Source organism: Lissotriton vulgaris, chromosome 1_1 (assembly GCF_964263255.1).
Source record: "Lissotriton vulgaris chromosome 1_1, aLisVul1.2, whole genome shotgun sequence".
NCBI lineage: Eukaryota > Metazoa > Chordata > Amphibia > Caudata > Salamandridae > Lissotriton > Lissotriton vulgaris.
Window position 1 is genome coordinate 1,407,564,591 of NC_141685.1, and position 23,449 is coordinate 1,407,588,039.

Consider the following 23,449-nt stretch of genomic DNA (forward strand, 5'->3'; position numbering starts at 1 on the left):
TATGTCTTACTGTCTCTGTCTTTTTCACCAATTATGCGGGTCATACTTGTATGTTATGCATTTCGTGTGTTGTATTGAATTAGTTTTTATTTGATAATTTTTCAACAGTTTTTAACCTATGAATTCATTGCAGTGCATTTTTTGTATGTATACATAATAAATTGTGATTCCTCCTTTTATGCAATTGTCAATCTATGTATGATTTCTGGTGATTTAGGTTTTGATTTCTTTTAACAAATGCTGTATAGTTCTGTTCAAGGGAATTCTTTTTTCTTGGTTGTTCGACCCTATTTCCCTTGATTAGTTTAAGGGGTAACTCTCCTTTTCGTAATAATTAGCCCTTTCATGTTGGCCTTTACGACATGTAAAGGCTGTTGGAAAGTGTTTTTGGGGGCCTCCTAACAGGCCCCTCTCCCCTCTTGCACTCCACAATGGTGGCTAGGGGGGACCTAAACATCCCTGCTTCGTGTGGCAGGCACCTCATGGTGCCTGCCACACGGTGCAGGGATGTTTCCAAACATGCATTTTACAATGAAAGCTTGTAATGTGGGACTTTTCTGCCCTCCGCACAAGCTTCCATTGTAAAATGCATGTTTTCCACCCCCTATGTGCGGTTGAATTGTAATACTGAGGGTGGAGCTGCTGATCTAAGATTGGGCGGTTTCCAGACTGCAACAATGTTGAGCGGTCCGTCCGACATCGTTATCAGGGCCTAAGTGTTTTTTACTGTGCACACACAATCTGGGTCATCCCATAGATAAAACGTTGTCTACAAAAATTGTACCTCCAAACTGTAAAAGCAGCAGCTAAAAAGTATTATATTGCACCAGAAGACTGAAACTCTACTTTCTGCCACACTTGGCCAACATAGCGGCACAGACACACTTCCCTAACCGCTTTTTTGCATCATCTACAGTCGCAATAAGCAGAGAGCCATTCTTGCCTGAAATAAAGTTGTTTACTGACTCTCCCTCAAGCCACGACAAGCAACATATCGATCTGTGCTCACCAGCCACTATTTTAGGCACAAAGACTAGTGGGGATAGCAAATGACAAACATATTGTATCAAAAAATATCATGTGACATGAATAGGCTGTCAAATATATTGTTCCTACAAAAATATTGAGTATAGGCAGTAAAAATAGTGTTTTTATGTATATAATATTGTTTTTAACAATATTGTATTTATTATTGTGTACTTTAATATAGTGTATTAAATGTTTTGAATTAATTTAATATATTAGTTATTATATTAACTTTAGTTTTTTATAGTATTAATATACTTATATTACATTTTTGTAAGTATAATTTATAATTTTGAGTGTAGTCACACTTTTTACATTGACTTAGTAATTTATAATTTAGTGGCAGGTTGTTGGGTTTGTAGGGACTAGGGTGGATATTTATTAAAATGATAACCTATTGTTTTTATATGTTTTATTGATATTAAATAATATTTAATTGTTGATAAATTATATTAATTGTGATTAATTTGATAATGTTTTAAGTTATTTTGTGATTTTTAACATATATTTTATTTCTTTAAACTTACATTAGTAATTTACATTTTAGTAGCAGATTGTTGGGTTTTAGGTGAATAGGATGAGAAGTTATTTGATTTATAATTGTTTAATTAATGTATTATTTTAATTCAATACTTAGGGGGTCATTAGGATCGCGGACGGACTTGCGTCCGTCCGCGACCCCAGAGCAGGAGGGAACCTCCGCATGGCATGCAGAGTTCCCTCCTGTGCAATTAGGATGTGACCGCAAGGGTTGCGGTCACATCCTCTATTTTTAACATTGCGGCGGGTGGAGCTTCAAGCTGCACCCGCCGCAATGTTAAAAATGCACGCATTTCATTTGCATGCAGTAAGAGGCAGGCACCGTGCGGTGCCTGCCGCTTTCTGCATGCAAATGCAGGGGGGTACCATAGGTACCCCACATGTGCACTCCCCAACCCCCCTTCACCTAGGGGGCCTGCAACGGGCCCCCGCAGTGAAGTTCCGTATGCTTTTCCACAGCGGAAAACCCGCAGCGGAAAAGCATAATTTACAGGCCATCCTAATATGGTGGACGTTGTCTGGAAGACACCGTCACCATATTAGAGCTTTGCCGCCGCGGTTGTAAGCCGACCGCGGCAGAAAAGCTGCGGACGGAAACCAGGACCCACTAGCCATCCTAATGTGGCGGTGGGTCTTTGGTCAGTCCGCTGCGGTTTTTCCGCATCCTCTGGGCCGGCGGTGCCTCCCGCCGGCCCCGAGGATGCGGAAAAACCGCAATCATAATGTTAATTCATTATGGTATTGGTTTATTTGACATGTATTTTCAAATTAGTTATTTATTGATTAATTAGTGTATTTAATAATATAACTTGCCAAGTGTATATCTTATAATCGTTTTGAATTTGATTTGTTGTATTTAATTCATATTTTATTGTTAATATTGTTTTATTTGTAAGTAATTATAATTTGTTTTGGGGCATTGTGGTTTTTCTTGGGTAGTTGGGAGGAGAGTGCTTTATTTAAAAAAATATTGGTTACACTGTTCTACTAATTTTTTTTATTTAATTGTATTTATTTACATACTATCTAATTATTGTTTTGAATATGTTTTAAGAATGTTGCAGGTTTAGTTATTACATGCTTGTGTAAAAATAATTAGGATTTGGAATGCTATATGTAAACCTTCCAAAGTACAACACTTCCCATATTTTGCTTAAGCTGGAGTGGAAATAGTAAATATGACCCCTCCTATGTCCAACACTTTCCCTGCTGTTTTTAGATTGGAATAGGAAAAATACATTTAACTTCTACAAAGTCCAGAACTTTTCTATTGTTGCTTATGTTGGAGTGGGATATAGTAAATCTAGCCCCTATGAAGTCCAACACTTTCCCTGCTTTTTGCTTACATTGGAGCGGGAATAGTATATCTTACTCAGCCAAAGTCCAACACTTTCAAAGCTTTTGCATATATTACAGCGGGAATACTAAATCTAACCTCTCCAACACCCAGTATTTTCTTTACTGCTTGCTACATTGGAGGTGAATAGTAAATTTAACCCCACCAAAGTTCAATACTTTCCGACTGTTACTTACATTGGAGTGGGATATTGTTAATATTATTAATGTATTTGAATATGTTTTGTATTTATAAATTAGGTTATAAATGCTCTGCTTATATATTTGTTAGTTAATGTTTATTTTAAGTTATTAGTAATATATTTAATTTATTGTATTTTTTAAATTGTCTAATTATTCCGTTTTTTTAAAGTGTATATATGTGTGTGTAAAAAAACAAAGGTTATAGGGATGTTATAGTTAGGATCAGATTGTACTCACACAAAACCATAGAAATTCAGCAGCATAGTTACATGAGCCAACTATAGCTCATGCCCCATCAATGCACTGCTTATGAGCTCCAATATTAAGTCACTCATGACATGGTCAGTGACATCAGTGATGACATCATCCAGTGAGTTTTAATAGTTTTCTAAAAGTTTATAAGTGTTAAACATATATACTAAGGTAACACAAAAGTTAAATTAGTATACGTTGAATACTACTAATGAGTGATACTATTTCTAATATCTATAATATTATGTGAGTGGCTGTGCGACTGTGGATCGGTGTGTGGGTAGGTGTGTGAGTAGCTGTATGGGTGAGTGACTCGCTGTGTGTTTGTGTGTGGCTGTATGGGTGAGTGAGTGGCTTTATTAGTGGGTGTGTGAGTGGCTGTATGGGTGACTGAGTGGCTGTGTGAGGAGATGTATGGGTAAGTGACTGAGTGTGTAAGTGGCTGTTTTGGTGAGTGAGTGGGTGTTTGGTTAACTGAACGGGTGTGTGAGTGGCTGTATTGGAGAGTGAGTGTCTGTGAGAGTGTCTGTATGGGTGAGTGTGAGTCCTTTTATGGATGTGTGAATGGGTATGTAATTGGTTGTGTGGGTGTGTGAATGAGTGTGAGTGATGGAATGGGTGAGTGAGAGGCTCTGTTGAGAACCTGTATGGGTGAGTGAGTAGGTGTTTGAGTGGCTGTTTGGGTGAATAAGTGGTTAGTTGATTAGCTTTATAGGTGAGTGAGTGGCTGTGTGAGTGACTGTATGGGCGAGTGAGTGGCTCTGTTGAGAAGCTGTATGGGTGAGTGAGTAGGTGTGTTTTGTAGCTGTATGGGTGAATACGTGGGTGTTTGATTAGCTCTATGGGTGAGTGAGTGTCTATATAGGTGAGTGAGTTTGTATGAGTGGCTCTATGCATGAGTGAGTGGGGGGTTGAATGGTTAAGTGAGTGTGTGAGTGGCTCTGTAGATGATGTCATTTGAAATATCATCAGTGATGTAACTGGCCATGTCATGAGTGATGTAATATGTGAGGCCATAAGCAGTGCATTGCAGGAGTGTAACTGATAGCTCAAGTAACTATAACTGCTGAATTGCTATGGTTTTGTGCATGTACAATCTGAGCCTAGCTACAACGTCCCTGTAACCTTTGTTTTTTCAGTGAATTTCCAATGACTTTTTAATTCTGTTTCCTAACTATAACGTCCCTGTAACCTTTGTTTTTTTCAGTGAATTTCTAAGTTAAAAAAAATCTATTTCCTAACTATAATATCCCTGTAACCTTGTTCAGTGAATTTCAAAAGTGTTTTCAGTTTTATTTTGTAACAGTAACCTGTAAGCTTGAGAGTAGGTATGTGAGTGGCTATATAGGTAGGTGAGTAGGTGTATGAGTGGCTGTATGGGTGTGTGAGTGGTTTTGTGGGTGTGTGAGTGGCTATATAGTCCATATTTGGGTGTGTGAGTGGCTGTTTGGATCTGTGACTGGGTGCTTGAGTGTCTGAGTGGGTCTGTGAGTAGATGTAAGAGTGTCTTAGTGGGTCTTAGAATCAGTGTCTTAGTGGGTCTGTTACTGGGTGTGAGAGTGTCTGAGTGGGTGTTTGAGTGGGTGTGTGAGTGTCTGAGTGGGCCTCTGAGTAGATCCATAAGTGTCTGAGTAAATGTTAGTGGGTTTGTGAGTGTCTGAGTAGGTCTGTGAGTGGGTATGAGAGTGTCTGTGTGGGTCTGTCAGTGGGTGTTAGAGTGTCTGAGTGGACTTGAGAGTGGGTGCATCAGTGTAAGTGGGTCGGTGAGTGGGCATGTGAGTGTCTGAGTGGGTCTGTGAGTGGGTATGTGAGTGTCTGAGTGAGTCTGTGACTGGGTGTATCTGTGTTAGTGTGTCTTTGAGTGGTTATGAAAATGTCTCAGTAGGTGTGTGAGTATCTGAGTGGGTCTGTGACGGTGCATCTGTATATCAGTGGGTCTGTAAGTGGGTATGAGAGTGTCTCAGTGGGTCTGTGAGTGGGTGCATGAGTATCTGAGTGGATCTGTGAGTGAGTGCATGAGTATCTGGATGGGTCTGTGAGTAGCTGTGTAACAGTCTAAGAGAGTCTGTGAGTGGGTGTGTGAGTGTCTGAGTCAGTCTGTGACTGTGTGCAACTGTTTATGGACCAAGAGCTAGCTTTTTGCCAAATTTGGTGTGATTCCGTCCAGCAGTTCAGGCTGTAGACATGTCTAAAATCTCTATTGGAATCAACATTGGAAACTGCCCCCCCCCCCCCCTTTGAGATCCTCCCTACCAACTTCTGTGGGCACCTTAAGAACTACACAGACCTTGGCGTGCTTGAGCTCCTCCCAGCCAGCCATAGTAAACAGGTAGAATTAGTTTAAGCTGTGCTTTCTGTAGGGGCATCTAGGTAAGGCTAAACCTGCCCACGTTAATTACCTAGGTGCCAGACTAAACTTTAAGTGAAGGTCAGAAATGAATTAATGCTCTTTGATCCAAGGTTGGAAATGTTAGCCTGTCCAGGCCTAGTAAGAGGCTAGCTGTAAAAAGTCAAAATATTTGAAGATTCATGCAGCTACTGATTATCTGGAGGTGAAAATAACGTATATGTATCTGCTCTTTAGCGGTACCCTTTCAAAAAAGTTCCAGAATTAACAAGTATGTAATTTAAGAAGTATAGTCAAAGGCTTGTTTTCCTTATGTCATATGGGAAGTTTGGTAGTAGGTGTGTGCTAACTAAACTATGTCTATAGCCCAAAACATTCGCTGCTGTGAACTGAAAATGTGTCTTATTTTAATTTTGCTCAACAGGATAGGGTAACCTTTCGGAGAATTATTGTAAAGAACAATGCCAAAAAAAGAAGAATGTATGAAACATTTATAGAATCATTGCCGTTCCTTAAATCATTAGAGGTAAGTTTTCTTTGTTATATATACTAGCTGATGCTGCTAGAGTAGTATTCCTTATAAATATTCCAGGTGTACATTAAAATCGACACTTGAATTGATTTTTGAAAGTGTTGACAAAAGATGCTGAACAAAATTAGTGATTGGGCACCTGAAATTATTGAATTGTATGAGGACATTGTCTCTAGTACTTTCTGTAACTGTAAACATCTAAATGTTTAAGAACAGTTACTCTATTATAAAATCACTTTACTTTTTCTTGTTTCTTTTTCCAATATTCATAACTCCAGATTGCAGGATGTTTGCCACTCCCCTTGTCCCTCCCACATTTATTGCTAAAATGTATACCTATGTGTGTGGAAATCTCCACCACCGTGGCAGCAATCTCTGCACAGAAAATATAGTAGAGGTAGAAATAATTGGCTGTACTTTTGTTAACAGCATTTCGTAGTATGTGAATTATATTCCTATAGTACTACTTTACTAACTACTAAATGTAGATTGTTCAATAAGCCTCATTATGTTCAGAGGCACACTAACAGCAGAACCTCCCTGGCCAGGGCGGAAATCCAAAATACTAACAAAGAACACATGCACCTGAGATTAAGGGCCTTATTACGAGTTTGGCAGTCCGACTGCCAAAGGACCATGTCCACAACGCTAGGAGACCACGGCGCCTGTGGCCTTCCAGCCGATGTATTAAGAGTTTCCCAAGGGGCCGGCAGTGTGGTTGCAGTGGTCTTGCGGCAGTGAATAATGTATTTCCATATATATTGATTTCTGTGTGTACATTCCGACTGCATATGTGTCGAATGCACACATATGCATGATATAAGTAGAAAAAAAACACCTACCATTGCCGGAGTCCAACCCATATGTGAGCAGTCCTGGTATAATGGGTATGTGGTACCAAAACACTTACCTGTATTTCGCCAAAGACGGGGTTGTATTCCTCGCAGTAAAGATGTGACTTGTTGTGGGGTAATCTGCTGGGAAGAACAGAAAAGGGGTATGCCTCCCAAATCCTTCGTTTCCGACGAACTTTAGGTGGCGGCCTGACCGCCGGGGTCGGCTCGTCGGGAAGTCAACTGTAATACAGACGGCGGGGGTGCGCCTCTTACTGCCTGATGGAGGCTGCATTCCCATGACCGCAACCCAAGCAGACGGCAGTGTGCTGGCTTTGCCGGCAGTCCAGCCGTGGTCTTCCAAAGCCAATCTGCTCAACTCATAATACAGCGGACGGCTCACTGCCGTCAAGCCGATACCGCCAGGTGGCGGTCGATGTACTGCCAAACTCGATATAACAAGCTCTATTTGTACCAGAGTCTTGCTCTGTCTCAGGTGTAATTCAAAACATATCTCAAATCCCTCATCTTCACAGGCATTTAATCATTGTAGACTGATTTCTTCCCCTCCCCCACCTTACCCCATTATCTTGTGTCTGATCCCCTCTATATTTTTACTCACATACTATCCTTAGTTCACATTGTAACTGCATTTGCATGTGGCTGGATTCTGAGATATTGGTTACATAACCTGTTGCTATGTACAGTATTATTTCAACATCCGATATGATAGCGCTGTATACACCCTCCCAATCAAATCAAATAAAATGTTCTAAACCGTGTAGTAAAATTGTGACTTAATATTCAACTTCAGTCCTGAATGTGTGTTAATGTTATTGTTAGGTGGTATTTATTGAGTAGACTGCCTATATGTTCACTGTTTGGCACTGAGGACTGTCTGGACTGTATTAATTTGCATTCAGAAGGGGTTTCCCCCATTGGTGTTTATGTCTCTCTTCTGTAAGTCCCTGCATGCACCACATCCCTTCTTTGTGTCTACCTCTCTGTGCCTCACTCCCACTTTGAGCCTCATTACAATGTCAGTAGGACCCTTGACTAACAGACAGCCCTTCGGTCTCACCACCGGATTACAAATCTGGCGGTCAGACCGTAGGCGTTTGGGGGGGAAGACCGCTGCCTCTGACAGGATCAGTGATCCCATCGGGCGGCGGGCGGAAATGGGATCCTAAATGAAGGTGGTGCGCAGGCAGGCACCGCAGTCGGGGTTACGATAACTCTTTCTGACAACCCTTTCATGTCCTACGGACCACCTGTCAGAAAAGGCTGTCGGAAAAGGGCTTTGGGGCCCCAAACAGGGCCCCTGTCCATAGTGGGCCACTGTAAAGTGGCCCAGCCATGCACCTCCATGCACCATGTGTCATGCACCACATGGTGCATTGCACACAGTGCATGGAGGTGCAAAAAGTGGTCATTTACAATACAGCTTGTGCTGCACCCTATTTCCTGGGCCACAGCACAAGCCGCAGTGTAAATGAGCACTTCCTGACCGCCACCCAGGCAGTTGCATCCTAATTTGGCTGTCGGAAGGTCACTTGCTTGCCGGTCGGTCTCCTGGCCGACATGATAGCAGGCGGCGATCTGACCACCCGCTATCGAAATGAGGCGCTTTGTGAGTGACTCTGTAAATTATTCATTTTGTGTCTTTCTCTCCCTAAGTCTATGTCACTCTATCCCATTGTCCATGTCTCTGTATCATCATGTCTGTTTTTCCTACTTAAGTACACATGTTTCAACTTAGCAGTGTTGTTGTCTCCCAATACTAATCTGTTTGTCTCTCCACCACGCATCATTCATTTTACACACAAAAAACTGTCTTATTAAAAAATATTTTACAAGAAGTTTCTATGAGATATCGCTTTGCCCTTAAGTATTTTATTTTACCATTTTTTCAATTAGGTTTTACTATGAACAAATGAATCTCCACTTTTCTATTATTCTGTGATCACTGTTAAAATAATAAAATATAATTGTTTGTGCTGTTTTTTCATTAGTTGTCAGAACGTATGAAAGTGGTGGATGTAATAGGATCTAAATCGTTTACGGATGGAGAACAAATTATTGCTCAGGTGAAGTTGGATGACATTTATTATTGATTTATTTTGAAATAACATGGAAAGCATTTTGACACTTTAGTTAAACCCACAAATGTACCACAATTTAGAAAATGTATTTTGCATTTCTGTACCTTTAATTACACTTTGTTTGGATCCTATACATGTTGGAAGTGTAAAGTGTTTGTAATTGATGGAACGAAGGGGGACTCCTTTTTGTAAATAGAGATGGAAGAATTGGTAACGCTCCCATAATGGCATTAAAAAAAATGTAAAACAGGGACCCCAAACATCGGTCTCAGCCAAAACAGATCACCCGGGATTTTGTCAATACTGGGTGCTTTGCGGGGAGCAATATGGCCAGAACCATATCCTTACATGTGATAATGGGGTTCTTATTGCTAGTGGAAACTCCCTCTATTGATTTCGGGGGGTGGGGGGGAGGGGGCTAATTGCCAGCACTAGTGAAGCATTAGCTCCCAGGATTGGTGAGTAGAGGTTTATAAAGTGTTTGTTCCAAACATCTGCAGCAATATTGCTTTCAATGGTGACAATGCCCTCAGAGTTCCCAGTGGCTACTAGGTTCCAAAATGTAGTTTGGTCTTTGTCTTTAGTAGCAGCGAGTAATGCCTCCCATCTCCCCAGCTCCCATTCCCTCTTGGCATTGTTAACAGCTTTTTTAAAGGCCGTTCTCTTGGCTTGAGTCTCACTTCTGTCCTGGGACATGATTGAGGTAATTAGTGCGAGCTTAGACTATCTACAATGATAAACCACAAAATCGAGGTAATTAGTGCGAGCTTAGAAGATCTACAATGATAAACCACAAAGGTGGGTTCCTCTTAAGTCTCACATGTCTTACTTCTGTATAGAAGTGTTTTTGGGGCCTTCACGTAATTGGCTATGGACGTCTCCAAACTTTGCTATGGAGTTTACCTAGTCCATATAAGAGTCTATAGCATAGATGCATCAAGCTAAAAACCGCTCGCAAAGGGGCAGGTTCTCAGAATCTGCCCCTTTGCGACCGGTATTTTTGCATTTTGGATGCATCATCCCAAATGCAAAAATCGAAATTAAAGAAATCGCAAAATTGCAACTACTTAAATTGCTATTGCATTTAAGGAATCTCAAATTGAGATTCCTTAAATGCAATTCATTAACGTTAAAAAATTAGCGATTTCGCTAATAGGGGGAGCAAATTACCATGAAGTTGAACTTCATGGTAATTTGCAAAAATTTTGAAAAACAAGTTCCATTTTACACACAAACATGCCCTTAGGGCATGTGTGTGTGCAAGATGTACCCATATGCACATTTCAGGGGTGCAACAGGGTGTCCATTTAACACCCTGGCACCCTTGTAATTTCAATCTCAATTTGCGATTCTCTAATTGAGAATCGCAAATTGAGATTGTCTTCCCATTCATTCCTATGGGCCTCTAGGCCCATAGGAATGGATGGGGAGGTATTCCTTAATTGCGACTCGCAATTTGCGTGTCGCAATTAAGGAATTTTAAGAAATCGCTATTTTTTTAGCGAGTTCTTCATGCATAGCCTTTTGCTATTCCTTATTAGCTAATCCTTATTTTTCGCTAATAAGGAATCGCAAAATGGATGCTTGATGAATCTATAGGTAAATTACAAAAATCTCATAGACTCTTCGTCACCAACTTATAAATAGACTTCACTGGGTCCTGTGAACGTCCCAATGCACTCCAATTAATCCTACTCCTGTTTGTAGCTAGATGAAGCCTACCATCGAGGGGTTCCAATCGGGTGGCTGTGACCCTACTGAGTAGGAGGAACATATCAAGAACTAGCACATTGTGGTTGCTGTCATGCCTTGTTGTGACTGTCATATCAGTAACAAATGACCATAATCTGACATCAACCAATATGTATTCTTTTAAACTAGTGCTTTGTAGTCTATTAAAGGTGTGCCTCCCTTGTTTGTGAGATCGAAATCTCCCATTGCATGCACGTACACAATGATTCTAGGTCAGGGCATTTAATTGGAGGGCCAGCGGTGACCATTTCTTTATGTGGCATAGAGTTAGTTCCTGAATGGACCAGACTCTGTCCTCCTCCTGCATAAACTCACTACTGCTTGCAACCAAAGGTTCAAACTGGCTTTCAGGTCACCACTATTTATGTACTCCCACTGGTAGGCTTGCCAGGTGGGATGCAAATAGATCAACTGTCTGTGATTCCTGTCTGTTGCTCATAGGTCTGGAGTAAGTGTTGTAAATACAGACTGTTAGGTCAGGTGGGAATAAAAGGGGCACACACAAAATGCCACTTGATATTGCCTCAACCTATTCCACAGTGCAACCAAGGTGAGTTCTAACCCATGTCATCAGGCCTCCAGATGGTCTGCCCCAGCTCTTGGTTGATGCCTCTGTACTAAGCAAAACATAACCTGTTTGCTGCGCTTTTGTAGTTAGCCAGCTTTCTTGAAAGAGGCAGACATCAAACTGAACAAGGAAAAGGCCCCAATCTGTGCACTCTAATTTGGCATTTAAGGCGGCAATATTCCATGAATTGATCCTTATTATTATTATTATTATTATTATTATTATTATTATTATTATTATTATTATTATCTAGCTTGTAAAGGTCCTGGTTACTCCAATGGAGTGTCCAGCGATAGAACATCAAAAGAAAACCCAGCGACAGTTATGACCTAGCAACCTTCCTGCGCATAGGACTGACAAAAAAATAGAAGGCAGCAATATTACTTCCATCCACCAGACGGGTGTCGGAAGAGCCAAGTTTTTAAAATTTTCAGGGACAGAGACTCCGACACGCAGGTCCTAAGATCCGCAGGCAGGTCATTCCATACCTTAGCTGCCAGGAAGCCAAAAGATCTCCCGCCAGCTTGAACCTTCCTTACCCTGGGCACAATCACCCTAGCAGAGCCAGGCGATCTCAGATCCTGTGCTGACCACAAGAAGGGGGACCTGGAATCGCTACCCCTTCTGACTAAGGATCCTATGACCAAAGCATAAGGCCTTAAAAGTAACTCTGGCCTGAATTGGGAGCCAATGAAGTTTCTTCAAAGCTTCCCCCAACGAGACCCGCCTAGGGATGTTCAAGATCAGCCGAGTTGCAGCATTTTGGACCTTCTGCAAGAGGTTCCAGTTTCTAGCAGTCACCCCTAGGTAATATATGTTGTAGTAATCAAGGCAAGATGTAACAATAGCCTGTACAATAGTTCTTTTAACGTCAAGGGGGAAGGTAAAAAAATGTGCGTAGCATTTTAAGAATGCCAAAGCAGGCTCCGGTCACAGCGTTTATTTGCTCAGAGAAGGACAGATTTTCATTGAACCATACTCCCAGATTCTTCACTTTGCTTTTAGTGCCAAAGTAAGCCCTAGTTCCTCAGGCCACCAATGCTGTGACCAGAGAGAGGGCTGTTTTCCAACAACCATCACCTCTGTCTTCCCTGCATTCAGCTGGAGGCAGCTGTATCTCATCCAGTACGCAAGCTCCCCCAAGAAGACCTTAAAATCAGATGCCATTCCAGACTCCTTTTTCTCCAGGGACACAACCAGTTGAGTGTCATCAGCATATGACACCAGCTTTATCCCATGCCTCAATACAATATCTGCTAGAGGGCGCATATACATATTAAACAGGGTGGGGCTAAGAGCCGAACCCTGCGGCACCCCCTGCGACAGAGGACAGACTCTGGAATTGAATGGATGTTTCAGAACCTGGAAGGATCTGTTCTGCAAGAAGTTTTTCATCCATTTCCATGTGCCGCCCCGGCCTCCCGCAGACTCTCAACCAGGAGGCTGTGGGACACTGTGTCGTATGCAGCACTCAGGTCCAGAAGGATCATAGCAATGGTCCTTCCTTCATCTGCAGCAATTCTCAGAACTTCTGCTGCCATGAGAAGGGCTGACTTTGTGCTGTTGAGTCGCCTAAAGCCAGACTGGGTATCGTGAAGAACCAGTCTCTTCCAGAAACATAGACAGTTGTCCATTAAGATGTTTCTCTGCAATTTTTGCTACCTAGGGGAGCAGAGAGATCGGTCTCATATTTTCAGGGAGAGCGGGATCCAAAGATGGTTTCTTCAGCAAAATCCATGAATAAGAATGAACAAACCCCTATTTATTAGAGAGGTCATAGAACATAGTGAGACATTAAAGGTAATAGAGTGCACAATGAGAGGGAGATGACCCAGCAATATAGGCCATGGAACATAATTTACCAGGGGCATAGTTAACTATGACGCATTGGAAGGTAAACAAGCATTTGCAATGCAATTGGTCTCGCATTTGTGAGAGTTAGAGCTATTGACGTTGTAAAGGACAATATATTTTACCTATGCGTTTTTTGTTTGGAGTGGAGTGAATGTGTGAGGTGTCAAGTGGTCATATGGGGTTTGGATTGGAATTCTTAGTTGTATAATTGTGTTGTGTGGATTGTATTGTATTGTATTGTAATTGCATTTACATAGCACTTACTACCCCTAACGAGATGTCGAAGCGCTTTTTCTGCAAGTAGCACGCTACCCCGGAACCCATAAAGGATTAGTGTTGAATTAGTATAGTGAAATATGGAAGACATTTGAGTGGTGTATAGGTTAGTCAGTTATTTGGATTAAGAAGGATAGCGGAAGGAAAGAAGAGGGAAAAGGTTTGTATTTATATAGCGCTTGTTACCCCTGATGGGGTGTTGAAGTACTTTTTTGGCGAATAGCATGCTACTGCGGAACCCACAAAGGATTAGTGGTGAATTAGTATAGTGAAATATGAAAGTCATTTGAGTGGTGGATATGTTAGTCAGTTATCTGAATTGAGATGGGTAGAGGAGGGATAGAAGAGGGAAAAAGGTTTGCATTTATATAGCACTTGTTACCCCTGATGGGGTGTTGATGTGCTTTTTTGGCGAGTAGCACACTACTCAGGAACCTATAAAGGATTAGTGTTGAAAATTACAGAAGCAGATGCAAACCGTACTTGGCAAAGAAAGAGAGCTCCACCCCGCAAGATGGGGCTTGTTTCAGAATGCGACCTTTCCGCGTATTGTGAGTCCATGGCGTCGTATCATGAAGCGGCCATATAGGACAGCAGTGGCACAGCAAGTGTGCTATATGCCCTAGGACCTAGCCAAATGCATGTGAGGAATAGAAAACCACTGATCACGGGTTGGATAGTAAATTACAGCGAGAATCATAATTCAGGCCGCTCTCCAGGCTTTGGGTCCCGGCCACTGCACCTGCTGTCCTACTGATAGCTATGCCTCAGTAAGGTGCATGCCATGAAGAATACGTCACAGCAATTTGATTCCTGTGGTACTCAGAACAGGCGCCTTGGGGTTTTTAAATAAGACGAGAGATCATTACTCAACTCAATAGCAGCCCTCTTATCGGCAGCAAAAGGGTGAAAGGTTGGGATGACCTACAGCAAATACATATTTCTATAGACAGCACTAAACCCACAATGGCAGAACACCTGCAGTGTATTGCCACAAGGGTAGACATAACTAGACCTACAGAGGGCCAAACAGGAGTGTATAGTCGAAATGAGTGACTTCAATCAACAGCTTGTTCTATACCTGGGATTCTAAGGTACACTTCAGCCTGTGGTTATAAACTGTTCCTAGTTCCAGATATTTGCTGTCAAGATTCCAGACTGCCAGTAAAGTCCCTGAAACACTTAACTAAGTTGGCTTTGTTCAGCTCTGGATCCGGGCCACACAGCTGACCAGTCGCTGGGCACTGAGCAGTCTGAGGTATCAATAGGGGGACTCTGACTTGTGACCCAGGACTCTCTCCCCACACACAGACCAACAGAATTGGATCTGTGTAGTGAAATAATGTGGCATGGTGTGCAGTGTAATTATGTGGATAGTAATTATGTTGTATTGAGTGTACTGGAATAATGTGGAGTGGGATTGTGTGTCATGAAGTGGGATTGTGTGTCTTGGAGTGAGATTATCTGGAATGGTATTTTGTGTTGTGGAGTGGCATTTGGTGGAGTTTACTTATGTGGTGTGCTGTTAAATATTGTAAATGATGTGGAATTTTGTGGTGTAGATTGAATATATGTGGTGTGTTGTGTAATTGTGTTGTTGGTTTGAATTATGTAGTTTGTTGTTTAATTATGTGGTGTGGAATGGAAATGTGTAGAGTTCAATTGCGTGATGTGGAAGTGTGCGCTGTTGAGTGAACATTATGTTGAGTAGTATTATGAGGCATGGTGTGAAGTGTAGTTATGTGGAATGTTGCTACATGGCATAGACTGGATTTATGTGGAGTGTATTTATGCTATATGGAGTAGAGCATAATTATGTGGAGGTTAATTATGTGGTGTTGAGTGGTATTATGTGGAGTGTAATTATGCTGTGTAATGAATTGTGTGGGGATGAACTGTGGAATTGTGTGATGTGTGGAATTATGTGGCATGGTGTAGTGAATAATTGTACAGAGTGGAATTATGCAGCCAGTGGCGGTGCGTCCATTGGGGGCGTTGGGGCATTGCCCCACTAGCCTGGATGACCGCCGACTGCGCTGCCAACATGTGTTAATAAATAAGTATTTTTAATTCCATATTGCAAAATGAATCGGTGCGCCGAGCGCACTAAGGCCCCGGGAGAAGCCCGACAGGATCGGGCATCCATAAGGAAGTCGGCCGGCCCATGGGGGGCGGGGCTGCGCCAGAGAGTGACAGGCAGGCAGCGCACAGGCAGAGGGGGACGTGACTGTACTGCGAGTGCGCATGTAAAAGGCCGGAGAAGACCAGATTTCGACTGGCCCGCGCATGCGCACACTTTAGACTCCCCCCTCTACCACTATGGAATATAGGCATGGACCCGGGGCCCCGGGTCTCAAAATGGGCAGATTTCAGTCTACTCTGAGCCAATCCTGGCGCAGTGGCACTGCTAACGCTGCGCCAGGATTGGATGCTGCAGCAGGATGATGCCGCGCGTGGGTGTTGGCTGGTCTGAGCCAGACTCGTCGGTGATTGGCCATTTGTCCCGCCTCGTCACTGCGCGTGCTGGAATCATGCCAGAGAACTGCTCATGGCCAGTCACGACAACAACACCATAAGTGAAAGTGGAAGTAAGTGGATCATGTGATGACTGTCTGAGTCACAGTGAGACTAGAGTCAGTGGGCGCGTGACTCAGTCTGAGGACGGAGTGACTGACTACTCATTGTTGTGAGAGTCGTCGTCGTGACCACCAGTACTGCGAGTGGTGTGTGTGTGTGGATTTGCCTGCTGCCACCCATGTAAGAAAGACAGTTATTTATTTATGATCATCATGTGTGTCATCATGACAAATCTGTTTTTTGTTTGGTTGTACGTAACATTATTTTTATTAATGATGCATGAGTGACTCAGTGCCAGTGGCCGGGCCCGGTCATAGTAGTAGTAGTTCAAACAAAGACGGACCTTTAGGAGTCTCAGTCACAGTCAGGTCATACTTGTTAACTGGCTAACAATCAGTTTAGGTGAGAACCTTGGAGCATACAGATTTCACTATTTCTAAAGGACATGGCAGTATTAATATAATATAAGGCAATATTATGTGTGTTTACTTAACAGCCGGCTAGTGTTTCTATGGACAGCCATCTTGTCCTAAAATTGTATTTTACCAGGGCCAGTAGGCATTCTTCGAGAATCGAGTGCCTTTCATGTGTTTGTATTGACCATGTGTGTGGCCGGCCCGGTATATCAGACTCCAGCTCGGTATGAAAACGTCAGAGTTTGAGCGCCGTCCAACGACTGCCAATAAACAAAAAATCCTTCTCCAGTCCTTCGTGTTATCGGGAAATCAAAACAAACTGATTTCTACCAACAGAAATGGTGCTGATTGAATGCAGAGGCCTTTTAGTCGTGCGGCACGCTGCAAGTAAATCTTTCTGCAAAGCAAAGCTGCTGCAGTGCCAGATGAAGGCTCTGCACAAGCTCCATTTCTGCTTGGCGTGACTTGGCGCCGGCGGTGTACGCGCGCTTATCAAGGTTATGTGACGTGGTTTTGATACAGTTAGGCTCACCCATCAACATTGCAAGCAGGGCTAGCCTTTGGCAATGGGTAACAGGGCACCGATCTTCAGAGGGGTGCAGGAGTGGCGTACAACAGCTGAGCCTCCCTCTAACCTGGGGCTAGAAAGAAAAGTATAGTAAACACACTGTTCTAAGTCTGTCTGTCTTTTTCCCTTCTTTCGCTCCCCCTCACCTTCGCCTACTTTCTCAACACACTGACAATTGAAGATGACAAGTGCGTACCTTGTGCCAAGTTTTATTTCGCCCAGGGCTCTGTTTGAGCAGAGAACAGCAGCTCTGATTGCAGGCCTTGATACTGCCAATCTAAGCAGTCTGACAGACAGAGAAATAAGTGTGAAGAGAAATTTCAAAATCAACACGAGATATTTTAATGAGGCTCGTAAAATTAAGCTGAAATGCGATGTTTTCTGTTTTAAAAAACATATTAGGAGGAACTACTACACCTGTCAACATCGAAAGTAAAGAGTTCAAATCATAATTAAAAAGAAGGTGGTTTCCTTCAAGCCAGCAACAGCTACAGCATTCAAGGGCTTCCCCGCTCAAATTAACTGACCCGAGCCAAGACAAATCATTGATTCCCTATGTTAATTCCCATACTTGCCTACTTGGTGTAAATCTATTCACTGCTTTTGAGCAATGTGCTTTTAAATTGGTTCCCACGTTGGTCTTGAAGGGGATAACAATGTAGGCGTCACTGGACTGTAGGTGACAGGTCCCATGGGACCGTAATTCCAATGTGGCCTCATGAGTTTTTTCTTCCTTGGACCTTTCGGGTACTGCAAGACTGGTCCCACTGTACCGAGAATTGAAAGCAGCCTATAAAAAGAGGGGATGAGCAGACCGTGGCCCCACAACCATTTTCTGTAGGTAAAAACAATCTGTGAGGTTCTCAGCATTGTATCTTGAAGTCTGTTATGAAGCTCTGTTGTTATACTGAATAAGCAGCTACCTAGTATGTTATAAGACAGCTCTTTAATAATGTAATACCATGCCCTTTCACAATTGCTTTATTAACCTTCCTGATTTCTCAAATTTACTTGGAAATGCACCATTTTCCCACTATTTTTTCAAGATTTTCTCAGGGGGGGGGGGGGGGGGGGGGTTGGGGGGGGAATCCGCCCGAACCCTCCTTAGAGGGTTCGGGCTCGCTCACTACGCTCGCTCGCTCGCTACGGTGCAGTATGATTATCAGTTTCCGCCTCACCACTTTCAAATGTCACCAGCCGCCACTGTATGCAGCATGTTGCAGAGTTGTATTTTGTGGAGGATAATTGTGTATTTTGGAGTTGAGTGTAAATATGTTGTGTGAAGTATAACTATATAGGTTGAAGTGGAATTTTGTGGAGTGTAATTATGTGGTTTGGAGTGGTATTAAGTTGTGTGGAATGTTATTATGTGATGTGGAATTATGGGTATGGAGTGAAGCAGAAATATGTGTCTTTAAATTTTTAGGATTCTAATGATGTGGTATGGAATGTTGTAGGGTTACATTATTTATAGTTGAATTGTGTGGCATGGAATTATGAGATGTTCAAATATGCTGTGTGTAGTAGAATTAGGTGGCGTGAGTTTGAAAAAGCTGTGCATGCTAAGGTTTTATGTCATGGGGTATTAAGTTGATGATTGATTATTTTCTTTGTAAAAATAATATGGGCTGTTTCTTTACCTTCCGGTACATTTTTGAACAATTTGTTAAGCTAAATTGTATTGTTTCATTGTGTGCGCATGCAGGGAAGAACGAGCGTCTGGCAGACATGCAAAAAATCATTGTACGTTTCAGTATTAACTTCCACACTTCTAAGCAGTAATTCCAATCCTAGAACGAGTTGCCTATTTGCTTTACGACGACAGTTATTAAAACACCTAAGTGCTTTGCCAGCCCGTATAAGTAGCAAAGGTTTTAAAGGGTTGTTTTCGTGCAAGGTATTGCTTTCCCCAGTTCACGGAAGGGATCAAAACATCTCCAGATAATAATTGGGTTGACAGGATGGTGCAATAGCAGACTATCGATATGTGTGGATCTGGTGAGGACTGCGGGCAGCAAGTGCTTCATACGCTATTTGCATAAGAAAATACTGTATATTTTTTTCGCTATCCTCCATTAGTTATTAGTGAGGATAGGGGAAGAGAAGAGTTCACCGACAGCATTCGGTTAGTCTTAGGGAGACATAGAGTGCTGTGGTCTTGTGTAGATGCCGCCCAGAAGGCATAGGTATATGTATCAGGAGCTGCCAATGAAAGGAAGTGGAAATGCGCTTTAGACGTTGCCGGTATTGTTGGCTACTGTACGGTTGCAGACTTCGCTGGGCTGACAGTGGGTGGGCAAATGCTATGTTGTCACTGTAGGTTTAATTACATGAATCGCGCATTCTCTATGGTGTTTGTCCTTGGGGTACTTGCTGACTAGTGCTACATATGGGATCAGGTTTGCCTTTGACAGGAGGTATGGTTTAATGGGGTACATGGTATAAATTAATGTTGGCGTGAGGAAACAACAATCGGACCCATTGTACATTTAATATTATTATGTGCATCATGCACAGGATGAAAAGTAGCAGGACGGCTTTGCTGTAGAGGCTAGCAGGAAGAACTGTTTTGGGGTGGTCAGTTGAAGAGATTGTTTAACAGGTTTTAAACTACCACAGTGGCATTGGGGAGGGCAGCAGCTAAAAAGGTTCTGTCTTTTCAGGTTGGCAGTGGTCAGATAGGGACCGGCCATCAGTCTTTCTGTCGGTGGTGGTCAGGGGAGCAGTAGGCGGCAGTCACTAGTTTGCAGTGACATCGGAGGGGTGGTTTCAGCAGCGGGCGGAAAAGAAAGCATAACTGCGGGTTTTGTAGGGTTGAGAGTAAAGTGTAATGGATGTGTTAGTAGCAGGCACGACGGCAGTGGTCTGTGTTTGGAGGTGGTTAACTGAGTGGGCTTCACTTGGAGGTGGGTCAACAAGTAGAAGGATGTGTTTGGTGGGCTGGCTGGAGGAAGTGGTATGTAAATTTGCTGGAGGGCGCAGCAGCAGTATTTACTGATGTATGTAAATTGCCCAATGAGAGGGCAGATGTGACCAATGGAGGAACCAGAATCCTTTTTTTATGGCTGGGGTGAGCCCCTGCAGTATGGCAGGATGCTGGCCTCAGAGCTCTTTACTGGCGCGGAGAATGGGGGGCCCGCCATGTACTTTGCAGGGGGTACCCTTCAAGTTTCGTTAAGCCACTGTGACTTGCACTGCCTTGCGTTACTCTAGGTTTACTAAGCCTTGCCGGGCAATGCAAGGTGGCTTTGCGTGGTTTAGTAAATCTGACTTAAGGGCTTGTGCTGCCTTGCTGCACCTCGTGTGACAATTAGTAAATCTGGGTCCGGTCTTATATCATAGCACTTGTGCTTACTGGGAAATACTTGCAACAAAATGATTTATATGAAAGGTAGTACATGTTTGGTGATCTTCATTGTTATCTAACTTGGGCTGGCAGTCTGTTGACATGACATATGCACTCACACAGTCTGTCATAGGGCACTTCATGAAGATTGGTTATTGTGTGACAACGTCTTAGCTAACAGTGGAAATTAAGTTGGCATATAATTATGTTGTAAGCATTATAGGCCCTAGCAAGTGGTTTCTTAGAGCTGATTTACAAAACATTAATGCATTTATAATTCGTAAGGCTTTTCATTATGGTTTTTGTAGATTTTCTCATGTTTTTAGATTTCACTGCATAGTCTTGTTTAGGGTAATGTTACTCATGCGGTCGACATTTCACCTTTTTACGGTTGGGAGGAATATGGAACAGCACGTGGAATGTTTATTGACCTCATGGGCATTCCTACAAGATCCTGGCTCCTATTTGTGAATGTAATGTAGCAAATACCATGTCTGTGAATATCCACAAAGTTCTGACTTGTGCCAACATTCCAAATGAGTATCTCCCTCCCACACCTAACCCACCCCCTGGGGGAAAATAACATTCCCTATGTCTTTCTTGTACTTAAAATGGGTGAAATTCCCCAGCTGGTGGATCTGTGCCAGTTGTAATGCCCTGTGTCCATAAAAATCCAAAGATTCTGATCTTGACTCAACGAAGCATAATCTGGGAGTGGAATAGGTTTTGTGGATCAGGGCATGTGTTGGGCTCTTGGAGAGATGGTGGAGCAACTCAGCTTGTGGACATTAACACACGAGACTCTCGGACAGTGCTTGCAAAAAGGGCAGATAAAAGACTTTATATGACACTGACTTTGCTGTCTCTTTTCTTTACAGGGTGATGAGGCCGAAAGTTTTTTTATTGTAGAATCTGGAGAAGTGAGAATAGTCATGACAAGGAAGGTAACAAATAACTAATTACTTTAAGAATTTTGGATAATGATGGCTATTTTAAAATGTGCCTTAATTTGTCAAACCACAAAACATCTCTCTATTCAGATTATAACCTTTGTGAAGATGGACAGGTTGACAGCAGCGTATCCACCACATATGTTATTGGAGCATTGCCATTCTTAAAATGATAATAGTGGATGGAACACTGTAAAAAGCTTTATCAACGTATATCAATGTGCCCAATTTGCATTGAACGTATGAAATGTAAAAGCCCTTTTAAGGGTTCTTGCTGATATTACCAAAAGTGTCTCCTCAAACTGTGACTAAAGAAACTGCAGTCTGTTTCTTAAGGGACGGATTCTAAAAATAAAATTAGAGTAAAGCGAGCTCAATGATTTTACTTTAAATTATTGGCTATTTCAGATTTTGAACTACACATACTGGGTTTTATTTGGAGTTTGGCGGAGGGGGTATCTGCCAAAAAGTGAAAGATGTCCTGTCAACCATATTTATAGTGCCATCTATACCAATGCCTTCTTATTACGGTGCACAGGACATCTGCCACTTTTTGGAAGATGTCTTACATCCTCCCAACTCTATATAAGCCCACAATTCCCTGGAGAGACTTAGGAATCTGATTTCTCCCTTTTTTTTAAGTATGTTTTGATGGATACATTTGATTTATGGAAAATTCCTAGGCATGCGGTTTTAAAACAAATGTTTTTTTTTCCTGCCTTCATCATTTTCCTTGAAACCCAAATATCACTGTAGCATCACTGAGGCCATAAAAAACCTGAGCCGCTCACCATATTTTTATTCTTCTTTTTCCACCTTTCAGACAAGGTTGATGGGCGATGGAGAGTATGGTTGTTTTAACCTTGTCATGATTTTTTATTCTTTCCATCAGTTTATTTTTTTTGTAATGTTCTTTCACTATTATGCGAAGTAAATGTTTCCTTTGATGCCAGCAGATGTAATTGCTGTTTTTTGTCCACGACCCTTATCCATCATGATGGATTTATGTCTATCTTGGACTATGCCAATATAATACATTCAATCCATCGTACTAAATGGAGTTAGAAAAAGGTGGTGGTTTCCAACCAAGCTAAGGATACTTCTGCTTTGATATCTCATTTAAACAACAGAATTTCAAGCCTGCCACAAAATTTCAGGCTTAATGCCAAAATGCCATAAGGCTAATTCAATGATATCAATGAGAATGTTAAAGATCTCACTGCCACCTACAGTTAAAAAACTTTAAATGCAACGTCAGAAATGTTGGCATATCCTATAACACCAAAGCCTTCTACGGCATAGAGCAGTGCTTCTGAAACTTTATAGAACCCCAACCCAATGTTTAAAATGACAATCTTTTGCGACCCACCTAGCTTTTATCATCATGAGGCAGGCGATATTTTAAAGTATTTAAAAGAGCTTTTGGTAGAGCACTGTCATTTACTGACAGCACATTTTCCACAGGCCACTGAATTTGCACACACATACAGTTTTTCTGATAAAACTATATTGCACACAAATGATAATGTGTGGATATCGCATTTCAGTAAATTGAATATTTTTCATTTGTGCATCACCAAGCAAAGTGTCTTGATTTGCTTTGATCCTATTGAAATCTGTTTCCATCACACTTCAGAATTACAAACAATGTGCTTCATTTTTGCATCCTCCTGGCCTCCATGTTTAGGCCCACCCCCCTCGCCCAAACCTCAAATAAAAAGCCTAGGGATTTGGCTTGATACCGACCTGAACTTTTCGGTACAAGCTACGAAGACTGCGGCTACCTGTTTTGGGTTGATGAGGATGCTACGGAGGGTGCTCCCTCTGCTCCCATTTCAGGCAAGGAGGATCCTGATCCAGGCCCTTATACTATCTCGCCTGGATTATGGGAATGTCCTCTATATGGGAGCTCCTGCCTATACCATCCACAGGCTCCAAGTCGCCCAAAACAGTGCAGCCCGTCTACTTTAC

At 42.3% G+C, this 23,449-nt stretch overlaps 1 protein-coding gene across 1 annotated transcript in view; it reads left to right on the plus strand.

Moving 5' to 3' along the window:
• Positions 1-23,449, plus strand: part of PRKAR2B (protein kinase cAMP-dependent type II regulatory subunit beta) — a 428,684-nt gene that overhangs the window by 378,280 nt on the left and 26,955 nt on the right. Inside the window, exons 7-9 of the mRNA XM_086967160.1 lie at positions 6,129-6,230; positions 9,082-9,156; positions 21,407-21,472. Coding sequence (XP_086823286.1) covers positions 6,129-6,230; positions 9,082-9,156; positions 21,407-21,472 — 243 coding nt within the window. The remainder of the gene's footprint in view (positions 1-6,128; positions 6,231-9,081; positions 9,157-21,406; positions 21,473-23,449) is intronic.